Source organism: Pelodiscus sinensis, chromosome 3 (genome assembly GCF_052426305.1).
Source record: "Pelodiscus sinensis isolate ZL-2025 chromosome 3, ASM5242630v1, whole genome shotgun sequence".
NCBI classification, from domain to species: Eukaryota; Metazoa; Chordata; order Testudines; family Trionychidae; genus Pelodiscus; species Pelodiscus sinensis.
Genome location: NC_143054.1, coordinates 192,790,114 through 192,809,697, shown reverse-complemented (window position 1 = coordinate 192,809,697; position 19,584 = coordinate 192,790,114). Strand labels below are relative to the sequence as shown.

Genomic DNA, 19,584 nt, shown 5'->3' with positions numbered 1-19,584 from the left:
TTAAAAGAAACTCTTGAGTGGATTGGAATTATTACAGATAGGACTGTAAAATCTGTGGGGCAGAAACTGTGGGCAGTATCGCACCTTGCACCTGATCTTTGTTGCAGCCTGTGGATGTTACAGCTATTCTTAATTATTAATTTTTACTTTTATTAAAGAGAAATTAGAATGTTAATGCAAACAAGTCAGCTTCATCTTATTTACTCAAAATTGTAGCCTTCTGAAATCTAGATAGCTCTTTTTAAAATGCTTAGTGCTAGCACAACTTTGCCCCCATTGAGGCAGTGGGAGTTAGGCCTTCTTTCCACTGTGTAGTCTATTGATGCTGCAGTGATTGATTTATCATGTCTGCTTAGACACAATAAATTGATCTGTGAGTGCTCTCCTGTTGACTCCGGTACTCCGCCAGGATGAGTAGCTGGAGTTGAAGGGAGAGCAGCCCCCACCGATCTTACCATATGGAAGACGCTGCAGTAAGTATGTTGACTTCAGCTATGCTGTTTGTGTAGCTGAAGTTGCATAGATCGATGGAGTGGCAGCTAGTGTAGACGAGGCATTAGACTGGAGCTGAACACTTTTGAAAGACTTTTTTCCTAACTTCTTTTTTTGTCATCTCTGATGTTTGTGTTGCAATTGTTTTTTCTATAACTTTATCAACCTCCACCCAACACTTCTTGAAGTTACACCATCAAATAAGAAAAATATGCCAGAACTATCCAGTGTTAATATTAGTCATACTCTACTTAGACATTCTTGCAGAGTTTTTGTAAATTTATTGTGGTTTTAAAAGGCAAGTCACATTTCTTAAATTACTGATAATAGCTCTCACTCAGTCAAATGGTATAAACTATAGAGACAGTAGTGTATTTTATAGCCTGTTTAATTCAAAGTGTAAAATGCTTAAAACTGTTCCTTCAAATTGTTTTCCTTAGACCCCCCTGAGATTTGTAAGTGCTTGTTCAAACAAATTACAGTCCAGTAGGAAGAAGACATTCTTTATAGAGTCTGTTCTTTCTACTTCTTTAAGACTTCAGGGACAACTTTAACTATTATATAGAACGGTATCAATAAGCAACTTTAACAACCATTAACAATCACATTTCAGTTTATAATGTTATTGTTCATATTGCCCTAGGGAAAGCAAGGAAATGCGTGCTAACCAGGCTAAAATTTCTATGGAAAACAGCAAAGCCATAAGCCAGGATAAATCTATTAAAAATAAGGCTGAAAGGGAGAGGTAAGTGTCAGATCCATGTATGAGGAGGAATAATTGATTGATCTGCATTCACATTGACTAAAGTATGCTATGATGTGTGGGAAATGGCTTGTGTTTCTGTCTGTTATGCTGTATATATTTTGGATGGCTCTTTCTGGGCAGTGTGTATTTGTTTCTTTGTTGTGGATCTTATAGTGTAGGCCCCAATTTTGGAAATACTAACAAAGGAGCAAACTTCACACCCATGTGTAGTGCCATTGGCTACAATGGAACTAATTACACAAATAAAGTTAAATGTATATGAAAGTATTTCCTGAAATAAGCCCTTAATTTTTATTCACTGATCTGCTTTTTTGCCCTTTAAATGTCATGCAGTATCACTTGCTTACAGTTACCTATTAGGGTTGTTAGAGATGCCCTGAGAAGGCAGTGTTGAAACTTGGGTCTGGTTTTGGGTGAGTCTTGGGTTCAGAGAAGCAGGAGAGGTAGTGCCACTAGAGGAATGGGAAATGAAAAGGTAGCACAGAACCTTCACTTTTGCCCTCTCCTGGCAGGGTTGAGAAATGGAACAGGCATTCCAGAGGGAGCAGCAGATGGGAAGGAGGTTGTGGGGGGAAAAGGGGTTCAGTGTGAGATTAGTAAGAGGGAGAACCAGTTTTGGCAGAGGGATGCAAAAAAAGGTATGAGGGATAGAGAAGCCGGGGTTGTTTTCTATTGACAGTGTAGTATTGTTCATGTTTTCATCTGCCTGTCTCAGACCACAGCTTCCTCCTTCACCCGGTGCTGGCTGACTGGTCTTAGAAACCTGGCCAATACTCCCTGTTAGTGGGCTCCAAACCCCAAGAGGCCAGAACCTAGAAAAAGCCAAGCAGCATGTCTTCACTGCACCTTTGGCAGAGCTATCCCTAGTTTTGAAGTCCGACCTCCAGATTTAGGTGACCAGAGACATAAATTTCAGATTTCTTGCATTTTCCAGAGGTTGGGGGCTGTTTTTGTAGCTCTTTAAAATTCTGTTTTAATCTAAAGTGTTTCGAATATACAGGTGGAAGCAGTGTTTATATGATGGTTTCCCATGAGCCTTCAAGGTTTCTTTGGGGCTTTGGACTTGCTAGATAGTTGAACGTTTTCTCCTTCTATTGCCTCCTCTTCATTGAACTATTTGGATATTAGAGCTTGAATTTATTCCTTCTGTATGTATGAACAGTGGCATTTTATAGATTTCTAGTACAAACTGGATAAGAGTTGCCAAAACCCTTGGTTTATGAAAGCCATCTGCTAATGACATTTCATTACTGATGTGTGTTTATGCATAAAAGTAAGCTTAAGACATTGCTCTCTTAGGATACGTCTAGACTACAGGGTTTTGTCGACAGAAGTTTTGTCGACAGATACTGTCGACAAAGCTTCTGTCGACAAAGAGCGTCTAGACTACATTCAGTTCTGTCGACAAAACCCTAGATGCAACAACACCTTCTGTCGACAGAACTCTGTCGACAAAAGGTGTTATGCCTCGTAAAATGAGGTTTACCAGCGTCGACAAAACTGGTATAGTTTTGTCGACAAAAGTCCACTTTTGTCGACAAAACTCTGTAGTCTAGACACACCTTAGACTTCTGCAATTAGTCTAATTCAGCTCTTTCAATTATTTTTGTCAGCTCATTAGAATTCTTTATATGTATTATATGCATTGTATGTAAACGTTAATTATATATTTTTATAATGTAAATAATAACTATAAAATATCAAAAATAGATCCTATCAAACTAACTTTACATATTTTTGATGAGATGACAAGTCTGGTTGCTATAGGTACTAGTGTTGACATAATAGACCTCTGTAAGGCATGTGATTTGGTACACATGATGTTTTGATTTAGAAACTAGAATATAAAAAGTACATGGCACACATTAAATGGATTAAAAATTAGCTAAATGATGGGTCTCAAAATGCAACTATAAACAGGGATTCATCATCGAATGGGTCTGTTTCCATTGGAGTCCCAGAGAGATCAGTTCTTAGACTTTCACTATTTAACATCTTCATCAATGACCTAAAAGAAAACAAAATCATCACTAATAAAGTTTGCAAATGACCCAAAAATTGGGGGAGTGTTAAATAAAGAAGACACTTCACTGGCTCAAACTGGGAACAAGCAAACTAATGTATGGCTAAATGTTAGTTCCTGATTTAAGGGGATTCATGGTATTATCTTATAGATTTATATCTTATGGGTTATAGGCTCACCAATTAATGTAATCAGAAGATAAGGTTCTTGTCCCATAATCAGGCCACTCAGTTTTTCAAGGATCCTCAGGATGTATAACAAGAACACTTACACTGAAAGCAAAAATACAGCTTCCAAGTCTTTTATGGAGATAAATGGAATAGTCATCAAAGGGAAAAATAATCAGAATGAAAAAGGAAACAATATTGTTCTAGAGCAGCCATGACCAACCTGCGGCTCGTGAGCCGTATGCGGCTCTTCTCCCTCCACCCCCCGGAAGGGTGCAGCTCACGTAGCCCCCTCACTCATCCCACCCACAGCTCCTAAAGCCACTCTTAAGCCCAAAAATGGCCTTCTCCTCCTAGCTCCCTGTGCTCACCGGAGCAGGGGAGCCATCCAGCGTGGCCATTAAAGATGGTGTCAGCTGGCGGGAGCCTGATGTGGCCAAAGGGGCAGTCTTTTTTTTAATTTTATTATCTTATCAACAACTTTGTCCCGGCTCTTCACACTCGATCCACTGATATCTTGGTTCTTTGCCCAGAATGGGTGGGCCACCCCTGTCGTAGAGGCACATGTGGTATAATTCACTGTAAAACTTCCTAGATTAACATACTCGGATGATTCCTTGATAACCTGCCGATAAGAGACAAAAGACCAGCCTTGGGGCTGGCATGCCAACAGAGTCTGCAGGTCCAGGTTCCTCAGTTCTCAAAGATGAAGAACTTAAGAGAAGCCAAACAGCTAGAAAGCTACAGAAAGACCCAAGAGAAGCTAATTTAAAACCAAACTAAAACTCACTCACTAAACATGGTGGTTTGTTCCTTGCATAGAGCCTGAGCTCTTTGTGCCCGTCCTCCATGTCCAGACTCACCCACATATCATCAGAGTATGCTTACTCTATAGCAGAGCTACTCAACTTTGGAAGCCCTGGAGGCCATAATGATACTCACAGCACATGCTGAGGGCCGCAATGTAAGTGTGGTTGCATATACAAGTAAATGTGTATGCAAGTATATGGAAATAGCTTCTTTCACACAATGCCCTGATGCTCCTGGCTCCTCCTCACTGAGGGCTAGAAATGCCAACACCCTGTACCTGTCCGTTCCAGCTAGACTGTCTGCTTGCATCTTTCAATGCTCACTCCGCCGGGGAGATGCCTCGCTGTTGTGGAGTGTGTTCCCAGTGGAGGCCATGTTCAAAGGATCCCACCCACAGGCCATGTGTTGAGCCCTGCGTAAACCCAAACCGCACCATGGGCTGCATGTTGGGTAGCCCTGCTCTATAGGCTGGTATATTCAGACATATTATAGTGGTCATTAGCTCATTCTCAGATCTCTTAGTTCTGGCCTGAACTGGTTTGGTAGTGGTTACTTCTATGTTCTTTATAGTGTACCTGTTCAGTTAAGTTTATAGAGGGCAATTGGTTGGCCGCTAATATGGGCCAAAGATCTCAAATATAAGTATGCTAATCTGCCTCATCTTACCATTATTATCTGTGTCTAATTTGCTTTTCCTCATCATCACATGGGATGTGGCCTGTAAGTTCTGTTCCAGCCAAAATACACTAGATTTATAAATCTATTATAATAAAAACAATCAGTAAACCCATAAAAAAGGACATAGCAAAGCAAGCAGGTTAGCCCTATGAGCTACAGATGCAATTGTATACATCTGAGAACAAAGAACATAAGCCATGTGTACAGGATGGAGGACTCTTATCTTGGGAAGCACTGAGTCTTAAAGAGGTGGGGGTCCTGGTGGAAAAGCAGCTGAACATGATCTCCTTATGTGATACTTTTGCCAAAAGAGCTTATGTGGTCCTACGAGGCATGGGCATGGGAATCTTTAGCAAGAGTAGAGAAGAACTGTTAAACACTACTAGGAGCTGGTTAAACTACAGGTTGAACCTCTCTAGTCCAGACCTCTGGACCTGACCGGTGCTGAACCAGAGAATTTGCCTGACCACGGGAGGTCAGTATTGTCTGTCAGCATTACCAACACTTCCCCTGCTTTACTGGGCTCTTAGAAGACAGTAGAGCTAAGTAAAAGCACAGAACACTGAGAGCCAGCACTGGTGGCTGTTAAACTTTATGGGACCATGGAAAACTTGGCCATATCCATGATAAGTGGACATCTGGCTAATTAAAATCATGCCGGACCAGAGCGTGCCAGACTAGAGAGGTTCAACCTGTATTGTAGTGAAGCATTTTTAAGGTCAGAGTGCAATAGGAGATACAAGGATTAATAAAACAAACTCGGTTAAATGGATAATTCTAGGATGGGGATCAAACCAAACTTAGTTCACAGAAATCTTGGTCAGTTTCTTCAAACCATCTTAGCCACAGCATGCAAGATAGCCAGAAATATTGAACATAATGTAATAACTTAGGGCTGGAGTAGGGTCTTGCTCTTCAATTAGTCTCACTGACTTCAGTGGAACTACTCAGTCTAATGTAGCGTGTGCCAAAATAATCCCCTCAATTAACTTCTCCTTATCACTGACTCAGGTCATTCTGGCTCTTGGACTTCTTAATAAATCCTGAAGCTCAAAATCCTTTTGTTGTTGGTTTGTTTTTAGGCGAGTAAGAGAACTAAACAGCAGCAACACTAAAAAATTTCTGGAAGAGAGAAAAAGGGTAAGTTTAATTTTGATGAGAAACCAGTGTGTGTGTATGTGGTTTGTTAACTGGAACCTCACCTCTTTCAGGAATTATATCTCCAACTTCTGTACAGCGTTTTGAATGTACCCTTTAGTTATCGCATTCCAATGACATTGACGATTTCTACTAGCTTAAGAAACTAGAGACTTAGGGTATACCTACACTATGAAGTTTTTCCGGGGTACCTTCAGTATCCCGGAAAAACCCTGCCGTGTCCGGGGAACGCATCTGCTCTTCCACTTTTTTTTGCAGAAGAGCAGATGCGCTCTTTCGGGGAGCCCTGTATTCCTCGTTTCACTAAGCTCATCCAAAAGAGGAGGCTTTTCCATCATTTGGTCCCCTCTACACGGGGCAAAATGTTGGAAAAGCGTCTTCCGAAAAACCAATCAGGAAAAACTACGCAAACTGCGGAGCACAATTTGCCTAGCTTTTTCCAATAAGAGTGCAGTCTCAGCATAGCCTCAGAGTCAGTTTTAAACTGAATTTCAAGGTCTCTCTTCATTATGAAGCTGACACGGAGCCCGCTCCTGAACTTCTAAATTCTGACTGAAATCTGTGGGCATTTTATCTGAATTCCCCTTTCCATTTACCAGAGTTGAGAATTGACTCATAAAATGAATTTTTGTCTCTGTTTTCTGACACATACAAGTCAAAATCCTAAGCAGAGTTAAAGTAACATGAGCAAAGTATGTATAACTCATTAGTATGATGCATGAATTGAAATAGTTTGCTCTGGTATATATTTTAGCTCTGTTCAACCATAAACAATCCAGAGCAGTGACCGTGCCTTCTCCTAATGTTTTGTGCAACACGGTGAACACCAGCCAATAATATTTTTAGAAACTACCCATGTAGACAAAATAATGTGTGTTACGTGTCACCTGTATTGTCTTCTGTTGTTTATAGCTGGCAATGAAGCAGTCAAAGGAAATGGATCAGTTGAGAAAAGTTCAGCTTGAGCATCTAGAAGTCTTGGAGAAACAGAATGAGCAGGTATTTTATTTAAAAGAAAAGTGAATGAGAATTTAAAAGAGAAAGAGTACAATTCCACTCGTAGGGTACATCCACATGGTTCTCAACCTGCGGCTCAATCAGCACATAGCTACGGCCTACATGACATCCTCAGGCCCACACAGTGTTGTATGTGACCCGCAATGGTAAATAGGTTGAGCGCCACTAATCTACAGAGTAGCTGGGAAGTGTGATTCCCAGTTTGGGCAGATGTACATCCACCAAATAAGCTCAAACTAGCACCTAAAAAGAGCAATATGGCTGCAGCCGCTAGGGCTAGCCACCCGAGTGTGTACCCAGGAGACTCAGGAGAACTGTACTTGGCAGTCAGCCTGAGATGCAGCTGGTGGCATCATAGCCACACTGCTATTTTTGGGTCTTAGCTCAAGCAGAGCTAGCATGGGTGTGTGCACCCACACTGGGAATTACACCTCCCAGTTGCTGTTTAGACACACCCCTGGTTCTTCTGACTGCCACTCGGCAATGAAATTAGCTCCAAACAGCTTTTATTTTTGCCCACTCACCTATTTGGGGGTGGAAAATGTAGGATTGGAAGGATTTCCAAGTGCTATGGCGTTCAGACGTGGTTCAGATAAGCATCTAAACTTGACTGCATATCCAAATCTCATCCTCCAACTTGTTCAAACTTCATAAGACTGGATGGTTAGGCGGGAAGTCTCCCCAAATTCCAGCACATGCCGTGTCAGGTCAGCCACCTCTGGAAGTACCTCAAGGAAACTTTCTTTCAGTATTTTGCCACATCTGTTTCCAGTCCTGGATGGAAAATAAGAGTGAAAAAAATGCTCAAAATATCTGAAAACCTCAAAAGGTTTTGGTTTGGGTATCCTGGTCTACAGATGGGTGACAGTTCCAGGGTTTTATCAGAACCACTTTGCCCTCCTCTGGTTATAATACCATGTTACTTTCTGCTGGTAAGAAGAAAAATTGCAATTGTCTTAGAGATAAATTCGAATTTTATTCCTGGTGGGAAAAAATCTCTGTTTCCCTAGTGGTTCCTCACCAGGCCTCTAGGCATGGTGGAGGGAGGTGGGGGGCTGCTCCAAACTGCCGGAAAGGGTGGGGCTTTTGGCAGAAGGGGCGGAGCTGAGGCTAGACAGCTGTCAGTGCCATGCAGAGAGTGGTTTCCCCCAGCCCTCAGTGCTATCCAGAGCATGGTGCACAGCACTCTCACAGTGATTTAAAGGGCCCCTTTGTATTGCCAGGCTCAAGGGCAGTTGCCTCCCCTGTGGTGGAGCTGACTCTGCCAGCACAATCATGTGAGGTGAGCGAGAAGTAAAAGTTGGATTTAATGGCTGTCCCCTTCAAGGATTATGAATTTCTTTCTTGAGTTTTTCACTAATTTTCCGGAGCGTGAACTCTTCCGATGAAGCAGATGCACTATGCTAGATTTACCCAAGGGAAGTATAATTTCCACCCCAGTTGGATCATCCTCCATCTAGTGCAAAGTAGTCTGAATAAATGAGGAAAAATATATAATTGTGTGTCAGTGACTGCAACATCACTGCAATCTGGCTGGTTGAGAGAATTCCCTGGCAGCGTAAATTGTACTAATTGACAAAATATTGTAGGACAACATAAAGGCTACGTCTACACTGGCATGATTTTCCGGAAATGCTTTTAACAGAAAAGTTTTCCGTTAAAAGCATTTTCGGAAGAGCGCGTTTAGATTGGCAGGACGCTTTTCCCCAAAAGCACTTTTTGTGGAAAAGCGTCCGTGGCCAATCTAGACGCGCTTTTCCGCAAAAAAGCCTCGATCGCCATTTTCGCGATCAGGGCTTTTTTGCGGAAAACAAATCTCTGCTGTCTACTCTGGCCCTTTTGTGCAAAAGTTTTTCAGAAAAAGACTTTTGCCCGAACGGGAGCAGCATAGTATTTCCGCAAAAGCACTGACAATCTTACATGAGATCGTCAGTGCTTTTGCGGAAATTCAAGCGGCCAGTGTAGACAGCTGGCAAGTTTTTCCGGAAAAGCGGCTGATTTTCTGGAAAAACTGGCCAGTCTAGACACAGCCAAAGAGATGAAGGGGCCTGATCTAGAGCTCACTGAAGTCACTGAGGCTCTTTCCATTGACTTCCATGGGCTTTGGCTCCATCCCACTATAAGGACAAGGGAGCAGCGGAGCTTTTAGCTTCAACTCTGTCATTCCTTGCTTTTAAGGGTTTGAGTGCTCATCTTGAGAAAGTAGCCTCAATGCTAATTGTTCTACATGGACTTGATCTTAGAGTCTCTTATAAAAGGCTCTGAGAGACTGATGCTGGCGTCATGGTTGTTTCCCACTAGTATACCTCCATTACGGTATGTCAGTGGATTTACTTGTGACATACACTAGTGTGAGTGAGAGGAGAATAAGGCCCAGAGCACTAATATCTGGCTCGTGGGCATGTGTGTTCCAGTTAACTGGATCAAAACTTTTCAAGGTCTTAAATATCCCTTCCATGTCAAGCTGGTTGAAGATATCTTTCATAATAGACCTACAGTGCAGACAAATACTCCCATGAGTAGGAACTCACTTCAGCATAAATTATGCACTCACACTTATTAGACTTTTGTTTTGTGTGTTTTTTCCCTCAAATTCATTCTTCAAACTCACCTCAGTTTTCATTCATTTTATTTGCTTCATGTTGTACTACTCAATGTTGATGTTATTATTTTTGTACAAACAGCTTTTGAAATCCTGTCATGCTGTGTCTCAAACCCAAGGTAGGACTGATCTATACTAAACAAGCTACTATTTCAGTGTGATTTCCTTCTAAATTAAATCATTATCGTTGGCGTACTCTTTGTAATTGCCACCACTGGGAAGTACTATGATCATAATGAACGCACTGTTAATATTTATGCACAATAAATATTTAAGAGTCTGACATAGTAACAGTATTTTATGCTCTAGCATCTCAGACCCACAAGTACATTCTTACAGTAACAAGAACAGGACTCCTTTAGAGAGAATGATTTGTATTGTTATATTATCAGTAGTTAAAGACATGCTTGAAATTCTAAAGTGTGTCTGTAAGAAGCATTTACTGATTAAGGAAACAATTTTAATGTTGACACATATATGACTAACTGCTAATGCTGATAGAGCCCGATTTTCCACATGTATTAGCATAAGAATAAAAGTAAGGCACGCTAAAAATAGCAAGACATATATTAGATAGCTAGAAATAGCTTTTTAGTGGCTAAAGAAAAGAGGCTTCCATCTATTGGGAATCTCATTCACACGATTGTAGCTTTCCTGTTACAGCTTCCTCATAACTATCACTCATAAGAAATCCATAGTAACCCCTTATCTCGATAGTGATAAAATATCTTTGTTACATTTAAACATCCAGTTGTGCAGTTTTGCCGAATTTAATGACCTGCTTAAATCTTCAGCTGATAATTTACTGCAGGGGTCAGCAATTTTGGGTCTGTGGCCCATCAGGAGAGGCCGCTGGTGGGGCACGAGACATTTTGCTTACATAGAGCATCCACAGGCATGGTCCCCGCAACTCCCTGTAGCCATGGTTTGCTGTACCTGGCCAGCAGAAGCTGTGGGAAGTGGTGCGGCCACAAAGACATGCTGGCCACCACTTCCTGCAGCTCCCATTGGCTGGGAACAGCGAACCACTGCCACTGGGCGCTGCAGGGGCCATGCCTGTGGATGGTCAATGTAAGTCAAATGTCTCGTGCTCCACCAGAGGTTTACCCTGATGGGTCATGGACCAAAGCTTGCCAACCCCTCATTGACTTGGATTTGAAGATGGGGATCCAGATATTAGGGTATGGGAAACCACATTAAAACCTCAGATTGACATGACTTGCATCTATAGCTCAGTAACTGACATGTCTAAGAGTTTGCATTTTAGTTGGAATTTCATTTTCACTTGCAGAATTCTCTCACGCAGAATGAACACAGCAAATCAGTTCCAGTATTTCAGAAAAGGCTGTGCACATTGATTCATGTTTTAATGTTATGTTTCCATATTTTTATTTTGAAAGTTTTCTTCTTTGATTTCAAACTTAAAGTCATGAGAATGTAAAGTAAGATTTAAATGTGTTCATAATATTTCACATAGTTGCCTTTGATGTTGTCATAATTAGCTAAATATACATGTGATGGCGAAATGCACAGAACTAACCGTTTAAAGAGGGGGTCCGTCTATGGCACCTACACAAACCCAGATTTAATTTTGTAAAATTGGTAACGGGGCATCTAAATGATTGTTTTGAACCTTCATTTGGGCAATTTTACATATGGAAACGCCTGTTTGCATGTATAGAATATGTAACTTCTTTTATGTATTTAGATGAGTGCCTATCCAAATGATGGGCATCTTTACAACTGATCAGAATACCCAATTCACACAGTAAGACACATCCAGCAACCACTCCTCCCTGTATAGCAAAAGCAGAACAGACACTCCTACTGGGGAAGACAAAGTGTCCTCGCCTCCCTATATGCCAGTTATAAGACATCCTCTCTCCCCCGAAGACTGGCTGTAAAGATAGACTGGACATACATTCAGGTGATTTTGGATCAAGATGATAAGGGAGTTCCTAAATTGAAGGGCCCTCATGGAAAATGCACAGGAGTTAGTGCCTTTCCACACTCTTTGAATTGAGTGGTTTCTAACCGAAGCATCTCAGAACCCCGCTTTGCCAGTGCCACATGGGGAGAGGGGGTAGTTTCTCAAGCAGTTTAGGACTGCCAAGGGTATATATATAAAAAACACCTTTAACCTTACCTACAGCCTAAGAGGCAGCCAACACAAAATGTGCATTGAAACAGATTGCTTAACACATAGGCTGCTACAGGCTGTGTGTCTATGTGCCAGCATCAGATTCCAGGTGTAGCCCCTATGTGGAGCACAATGCAATAGCCTACTCTTGAGGCAATAAAAGCAGAGGCGCCACCAGCCAAAATCATTAAGCTAAGTGAAACCATCATGGCCACCTTAAGGAAAGTGTCAACAATCTCTGTCCTCACTAAGTCCCATAATCCTTCACATCAGTTACTGCCTTCCCCAGCAGGAAATGGGTCCAGCTCACAGGTAGTAAGTAGAGCTTAATTTCCCAAATAACTCCAGAACCTCAGTAAGCAACACCAACCAGTCCAAACTCAGCCAGGGCTGGCACAGTGAGTAACTCCACAACACTTGTCCCATCTCCACAGGCAGTTCAGTCAGAAACAACATGACTTTCTCCACACACTGTGAAGCTTTGAGATGTGTTTTATCAAGTGTTTCTTTGAAAAGTGACCCATAAATCCTAAGATAAGATCAGAAGTGATCGCTAGCGTAATGTAACTGAGAAGCAAAAGCAGAAAAATCACACTGCCGTTTGAAAATACGCAGATATTTTTCTGAAGGGGAAAAATTATCATGTTTCTCCAGTGTTTGTTACATATAATCCACGCAGATACTATTGTGCTGAAAATGGATTTGATTTTGAGCATAAGCTTTAGTATGATTCTTCATGAGGAAATGATGCAATTATTTTGGGTTGCAGGCAAAGGAGATGCAGCAGATGGTGAAGCTGGAAGCAGAGATGGATCGCAGGCCAGCAACAGTGGTCTAAAGCTCCAGTATGCAAACTGAAGCCAGGAAATCCCGTATCTGTAAAATTCCAACCATCTATTGCTGAGGAGGGAAAACTGGGCTTTTGGCTCTTTCCCTCCTGTTCTCAAACAAAGTATAGACACAAACCACTAAGTCTTAAGGTTTTGCATATTTCTTTAACATTGAGTACTGAAATTCCTTTGTTGAGCAAAACACTTAAAAAGAGGCACACAACATTTTAAAGCCCAGTTCTGTATTCCCTATCCTGAAAATATTCCATTCATCTTAATGGGTTCCTTTCCCCCGCCCCTCCCTCCACCCCCCTGCCCCTGTGTCAGGATTGTAGGCTCATCCCCTTAAAATACAAATTCCATGTTTCTTTTTTTTTAACATAAGCCCAGATGGCAACCCAACTATCATCAAAACAATATGCAATTTACCATTTTAATTCTCATGCTTGATATGTTATTTTATTGGCTCCAATCCTGCAAGATGCTGTGAGCCTGGAGGCACTCAGCACATCAAGCTTTGTAAATGGATCTACAGGCAGTCCCAGGGTTACGTACAAGATAGGGACTGTAGGTTTGTTCTTAAGTTGAATCTGTATGTAAGTCGGAACTGGCATCCAGATTCAGCCGCTGCTGAAACTGACCGCCAGTTCTGACTTACATACAGAATCAACTTAAGAACCCCAGGCGTCCCCAAGTCAGCTGCTGCTGAAACTGATCAGCAGCTGATTCCAGGAAGCCCGGGGCAGAGCAACTCTGCCTCGGGCTTCCTGTAGTCAGCGCTGGTCAGTTTCAGCAGAAGCTGACTTGGGGACGCCTGGGGCAGAGCAGCTGGGGTGCTGTTGGGTTGGTCCAACCCAGCAGCACCCCAGCTGCTCTGCCCCAGGCGTCCTGATTCAGCCGCTGCTGAAACTGACCAGCAGCGGCTGAATCAGGACACCTGTGGCAGAGCAGCTGGGGTGCTGCCAGGTTGGTCCAGTAGCGCCCAGAGCGGTGCTGCGGGACCAACCGGCAGCGCCCCAGCTGCTCTGCCACAGGCGTCTGGAGAAAAGCCTAGTCTGCTGGGGGAGGGGGGGCGTACTAGCTACGCCCCCCCCCACCCCAGCAGACCAGGAAGACGCGGGCGGCGGACCGAGACGCACCGCGGTCCCAGACGCACCGCGGTCCCGCCACCTGGGTCCTCTGCGGCTTTGCTCCCAGTCTCCCTGGTCTGCCAGGGAGACGGGGAGCAAAGCCTCTGAGGACGCCAGCAGCGGGACAGCCTGGGCTGCCTCACTGCCTGCTTGAGCCCCCCGCCCCTCCCCCCCCCCGCGGCTTTGCAAAGCCTCGGGGAAGCCGGCAGCGAGCCCCCCCGCAGCTTTTCAAAGCCTCGGGGAAGCCGGCAGCGGAGCAGCCCAGGCGCGCCTGGGCTGCCTCGCTGCCCGAGCTCCCCCGCGGCTTTGCTCCGCGTCTTCCTGGTCTGCAGACCAGGGAGATGCGGAGAAAGCCCCGGAGTACACGGGCGGCAGGACCGCAAGGTCCCGCAGTCCGTGTCCTCCGGGGGAGCCCCGTTCGTAACTGCGGATCCGACATAAGTCGGGGACTGCCTGTACTACTAAATAATAGGAGTCACATGTAGTCTCTTCTTGGTGCTTTTTCTATTTCACACACATTTTTGAGCTCCAGCAAACAGTAAGCAATTGAAAATTAACTGCATATATTGGAAAGTACAATGATCTATAAATTCATCAGCAGAAAACACACTGGGATAACATTTCCACATACAGATTATGGTAATAGCAAGTGCCATATCAACTCTATCATTCCTGAAAGAAGCGGACATTCTGTAAAAGTCTTTCAAGTGTTTAACATGGTAGAAATACATTGTTTGTGCCAAAACAAATCAGTGCTCTCCAGTTAAAGGAATTATGCGTTAGGCACTTTAAGCAAAGTTTACATCATCTGTTGCTTGTACAGAAATTGCATTTTGATCTTATTGCTGCAGATCCCAGATATCAGAGTTCATTGTATCTTAAAGATTGTTAAATGGCGATTGGCAAAAGTTTGTAACTGTGAACAATGTATAAAGTATTTATACACTTTAAATCACAATATTGTAGAAAATCACCTAAATGTTGCCACGTGACAAAATTAGTAAGCTGAATTACTAGAAGTATGTTTGCATGTGATACAGTCACCAGTTACGACTTAAATGCCAACCGTATGACCACAGTCTGTCAGTCTATTAGTCAATAAATACAAATTAAATGTATGGCACCAAATATTTGATTAATTCTGAAGCCGTTTAGCGTAACAAGACCTATCTATCTATATATATGTATATGAATTATGTGGGCATTCTTGATACTTCAAGTTCTAGTTGAAAAAAAAGTACATAATTAATTTAATTTTACACAGAAGTATTTATGCAGATTTTCAGAATTTCATATCAGGAATAACCTTTTTATGTCTGTTAAATATAAAAACTATTTGCTACATTGTTAATTTGCATGTTTGCTGTAGTTATATTGCAGAAGAACGCATGTAAGCATTCTGCTTGGAATTTGCCCATGCTGCCAGTACAAAGGAGACTGCATGGAAAACGGGTAGTTTAGAACAAATCAGATTACTGATTTAATTATACTAAGCACCAATTAGGTTGTTGTATATGCTTGTACAAACCAATTCTATATAGTCCTATAAACAAATTAAATGAAAAGAGATGAATGTTATTGTCAATCCTGAGATGAAACTTTCAACTTCTCTAATAAAAATGTAAAAATAAATACGTGCTCAGTGTGATCCATTGATGCAAGAGTTTTGAGAGATCCTTACTTCAAAAGGAAGCACACAGTGTAAAGTATCTACAATAAATTCCACTAAAGGTGCCCACACTACAAGCATACTCATACCACTTATTTCAGTTATGAACATTGGGCTAGATTCATGAAGGGATTTAGGCACATAAATCCAAAATGTAGCTCATCATGAACCCTACTCAGCAGCTGCCTAAGTTACAGATGCTTAAGTTTCTGCTGATAAAGTCCCCTGTGCACTTGCATTTCTGCTGATGGGCGATGTTAGTGCTATGGAGTGTTCTTAAGGCTGCTACCTTGTTAATGCTGCTGTTCTTGGGGCTCTGGTGTTAGCTGAATGAGCCAAGAGTGCAGCACACTGATTTAGAAGGAAAGACCACGGGCTTGTTTCAGTAGCAAAGGCCCCATACGAACTACAGGTACACTAACACATATACATCTGCAACAAAGGTACCCATTCAATCTGCATAAGGTGACACTATCCCCTAGACCAGCACAAAACTGCCCCTCCCATGACTTTTTATATAGTAAAAGCTGTGTAATCCAGCACTTAATCAACCAAAGGCTCTATTAACCAGCATCTCTGATGTCTCCCAATCCAAATCTTCAGTCTAGTAACTGGGACTGTGACGTAGCGGGGGTACTTGCTGGGCTGTGGTGACCTCTGCTGTCTGGAGCAAGACCCAGCAGGGAAAACCTCACTATGCAAAGGTGATGCCAAACTAGTTGAACCAGATACCCCCCATGGAGAGGAACAAAGGAAGGGGGAGTGTTGCCCTGGCTGGGGGGCAGGGCTGGAAGAGGGTTGGTTTAGTGGCTGTCTGGGAGCATGGAGGAGACAGCCTAGGGAAAGGGGCTGGAGTTTAGGGGCCCAGTCTCCCCCCCCATCTCAAGGGGGCCTGAGGCATCCTAGCCCAGCTCTGTGACCAGATTACATCTGTGCTGTGCTGTATCCTGGAGAGGCAATAAACTTCCTCTATTCCACCGGCTGGTGCAGTCTGTTTGTGCCATTTCGGGGTGCAGGAGACGGGGGACCCCCAATGCGCCGTCACAGGGACTAGTATACTGCTCCGGAGGTTATGCAATTACACATCTTGTACTCTACTTTTATGCAAGAGAGGCTGAAGACAAGTAAACTGAAAACATGAATTTATTCAAAAAAGCTGGGTAATTTATTCCAGGGTATGTCCTAGTGTCATTGCAGATTCAGCCTAAAATCTTACACTTTCTCCACCTACAATGATACTTGAAGTTGATGACAATGATGCTGAGGCACTGCAAGATCAAAGAAAGCTTAAATTATGTTCAGTATGGTTTTAGTGTTAGTGCTTTTAGTGATCTGGGTACACGCCATGCGCTGCCCATAGTGATATGTAGTGTCATACAATACATTATATGAGGAGTACCAGTTAATTGGAGTTAAAGAGTTTTTCTCTGATTACCGCGTTTATATGTGGCTAGTTAAATCGGGCTAGTCAATTTCCAAAATGGCGACTGGCCGCAACTATGCTAACCAAGCGCGGGATATTTAAATCCCGCGCTTCATTAGCAACTTCAGTTGCCTTCATTTGCCTCCCTAATTCAAACTAGGGGTCAAGTGTAGATGTACCCATCGAGACAAACAAAAATATACATAAGCAACTGCCTACAAAAGCTTATGATACTATACAGGCAGTCCCCGGGTTACGTACAAGATAGGGACTGTAGGTTTGTTCTTAAGTTGAATCTGTATGTAAGTCGGAACTGGCGTCCAGATTCAGCAGCTGCTGAAACTGACCAGCGGCTGACTACAGGAAGCCCGAGGCAGAGTTGCTGTGCCCCGGGCTTCCTGGAATCAGCCTCTGATCAGTTTCAACAGGCTGAATCTGGACGCCAGTTCTGACTTACATACAGATTTAACTTAAGAACCCCAGGCGTCCCCAAGTCAGCTGCTGCTGAAACTGATCAGCGGCTGATTCCAGGAAGCCCGGGGCAGAGCAACTGTGCCTCGGGCTTCCTGTAGTCAGCGCTGGTCAGTTTCAGCAGCGGCTGACTTGGGGACGCCTGGGGCAGAGCAGCTGGGGTGCTGCTGGGTTGCTCCAGTAGCGCCGCTCCTCGGCGCTACTGGACCAACCCACCAGCACCCCAGCTGCTCTGCCCCAGGCGTCCTGATTCAGCCGCTGCTGAAACTGACCAGCAGCGGCTGAATCAGGACGCCTGGGGCAGAGCAGCGGGGGTGCTACCGGGTTGGTCCAGTAGCGCCCAGAGCAGCGCTGCGGGACCAACCGGCAGCGCCCCAGCTGCTCTACCACAGGCATCCGGAGAAAAGCCTGGACTGCTGGGGGGGGATACCAGCTGCACCCCTCCCCCCCCAGCAGACCAGGGAGATGCGGGCGGGGGACCGAGACACACGCGGTCCCGCCGCCTGGGTCCTCCGCGGCTTTGCTCCCCATCTCCCTGGTCTGCTGGTCTCCAGCAGACCAGGGAGACGCGGAGCAAAGCCGCGGAGCACGCCGGCAGCGGGACAGCAGCGGCAAGTCTGGGCTGTCCGCTGCCCGCGTGCTCCGCGGCTTTGCTCCCCATCTCCCTGGTCTGCTGGAGACCAGCGAGACGGGCAGCAAACCCCGTTCGTAACTGCGGATCTGACATAAGTCGGATCCGCATAACTTGCGGACTGCCTGTACATATATTTTTGTGTACCTCTAAGGCAAGGGGGCCATTTCAGATTTTGGTGGGGGAGGGATGATGTGCATGCCATAACTGAGGGAGGGAGGGAGGAAGAAGAGAGCGAGAGCATATATGAGTGGACTGAAGACAGCAGCTTCAACAGTGTTGAGGTATGTCTACACTCGCGGCTTCTTGCGCAAGAAATATACAAATTAGGCTAAGCGTGGAATATCGCCGAGCCTCATCTGTATGCCTAATGAGCCGCCATTTTTGCAGAAGAGGCTCTTGTGCCAGCAGCAGCTGTCTACACTGCCCCTTCTTGCGCAAGAAAACCCCTCTTGTGCAATGCCGTTCTTCCTGAAAATAATCGGCGAAGCGGCTTTGCGCAAGAGACTTTTTCTTGCGCAAGAAGGGGCAGTGTAGACGGCTCCTGCTGGCACAAGAGCCTCTTCTGCAAAAATGACGGCTCATTAAGAATGCAAATGAGGCTCGGCGATATTCCACCCTTAGCCTAATTTGCATATTTCTCACGCAAGAAGCCGCAAGTGTAGACATAGCCTTTATGTCTATTCTTACTTCGTTATTAACTCTCTGGAGAGAGACAGACCTCATCAGGACTCCTAAGCTCGATCTCAGCTCTGGAAGGGGAATGGGATCTAGTGGGTTACAGCAAGGGGGCAGATACATTTCAGCTCTATATAAGACCATGAGAATGGCCATATTGGATCAGATAAATGGTCCTTGTAGCTCAGTATCCTGTCTTCCAACAGTGGTCAATGCCAGATGCTTCAGAAGGAATAAACAGGAGAGACGACCATCATGATCTATTCCCTGTTGCCATTCCCATCTCCTGGCAAACAGAAGCTTAGGACACCATCCCTACCCATTCTGGCTAGTAGGCATTGATGGACCTGTCCTGCTTGAATTTATTTTGTTCTTATTGGAACCCTGTTATGGTTTGACCTTTCTACCATTTCCTGGTAAAGAGTTCCACAGGTTGACTGTAAAAAAAATAATTTATTTTGCTTGTTTTAATCTGCTGCCTATACATTTAATTGGGTCAGTTTCTTGTGTTAAGTTTGTGAAGGAATGAATAACGTTTCCTTATTCTACTTTTCCACACCACTCATGATTTGCGAGGTCGCTAACACATCCCGCTACCCTTTAGTTATTTCTTTTCCAAATTGAAAAGTCCCACTCTGATTAATCTCTCCTCATATGGAAGCTGTTCCTTACCCCTAACTGTTTCTGTTGCCCTTTCTGTACCTTTCCCAAATACAATATATCTTTTGTAGATGGGGTGGGCATATCATGACATATATAGGCAATATGCCGTTTGTAATGATTCCCAATAGTCTGTTAGCTTTTTCGGTTTTAGACAGCCACTGCACATTGAACAGATGTTTTCAGTGAACTATCCATAATGATTTCAAGATAGCTGTTACCACTCAAGAAAGATATTT

At 43.8% G+C, this 19,584-nt stretch overlaps 1 protein-coding gene across 12 annotated transcripts in view; it reads left to right on the top strand.

The window, feature by feature from the left end:
• PLCB4 (phospholipase C beta 4) overlaps positions 1-13,433 on the top strand; it is a 333,392-nt gene extending 319,959 nt beyond the window's left edge. For 11 of the 12 annotated variants that reach the window (XM_075925695.2, XM_075925700.2, XM_075925701.2 and 8 more), the window contains 5 exons: positions 1,136-1,237; positions 6,019-6,076; positions 7,007-7,093; positions 9,796-9,832; positions 12,623-13,433. In XM_075925695.2, the coding sequence (XP_075781810.1) occupies positions 1,136-1,237; positions 6,019-6,076; positions 7,007-7,093; positions 9,796-9,832; positions 12,623-12,711 (373 nt within the window). In that variant the 3' untranslated portion in view covers positions 12,712-13,433. The remainder of the gene's footprint in view (positions 1-1,135; positions 1,238-6,018; positions 6,077-7,006; positions 7,094-9,795; positions 9,833-12,622) is intronic. The other variant, XM_075925708.2, reaches the window with a different exon arrangement.
• The last annotated feature ends 6,151 nt before the right edge of the window (positions 13,434-19,584 follow it).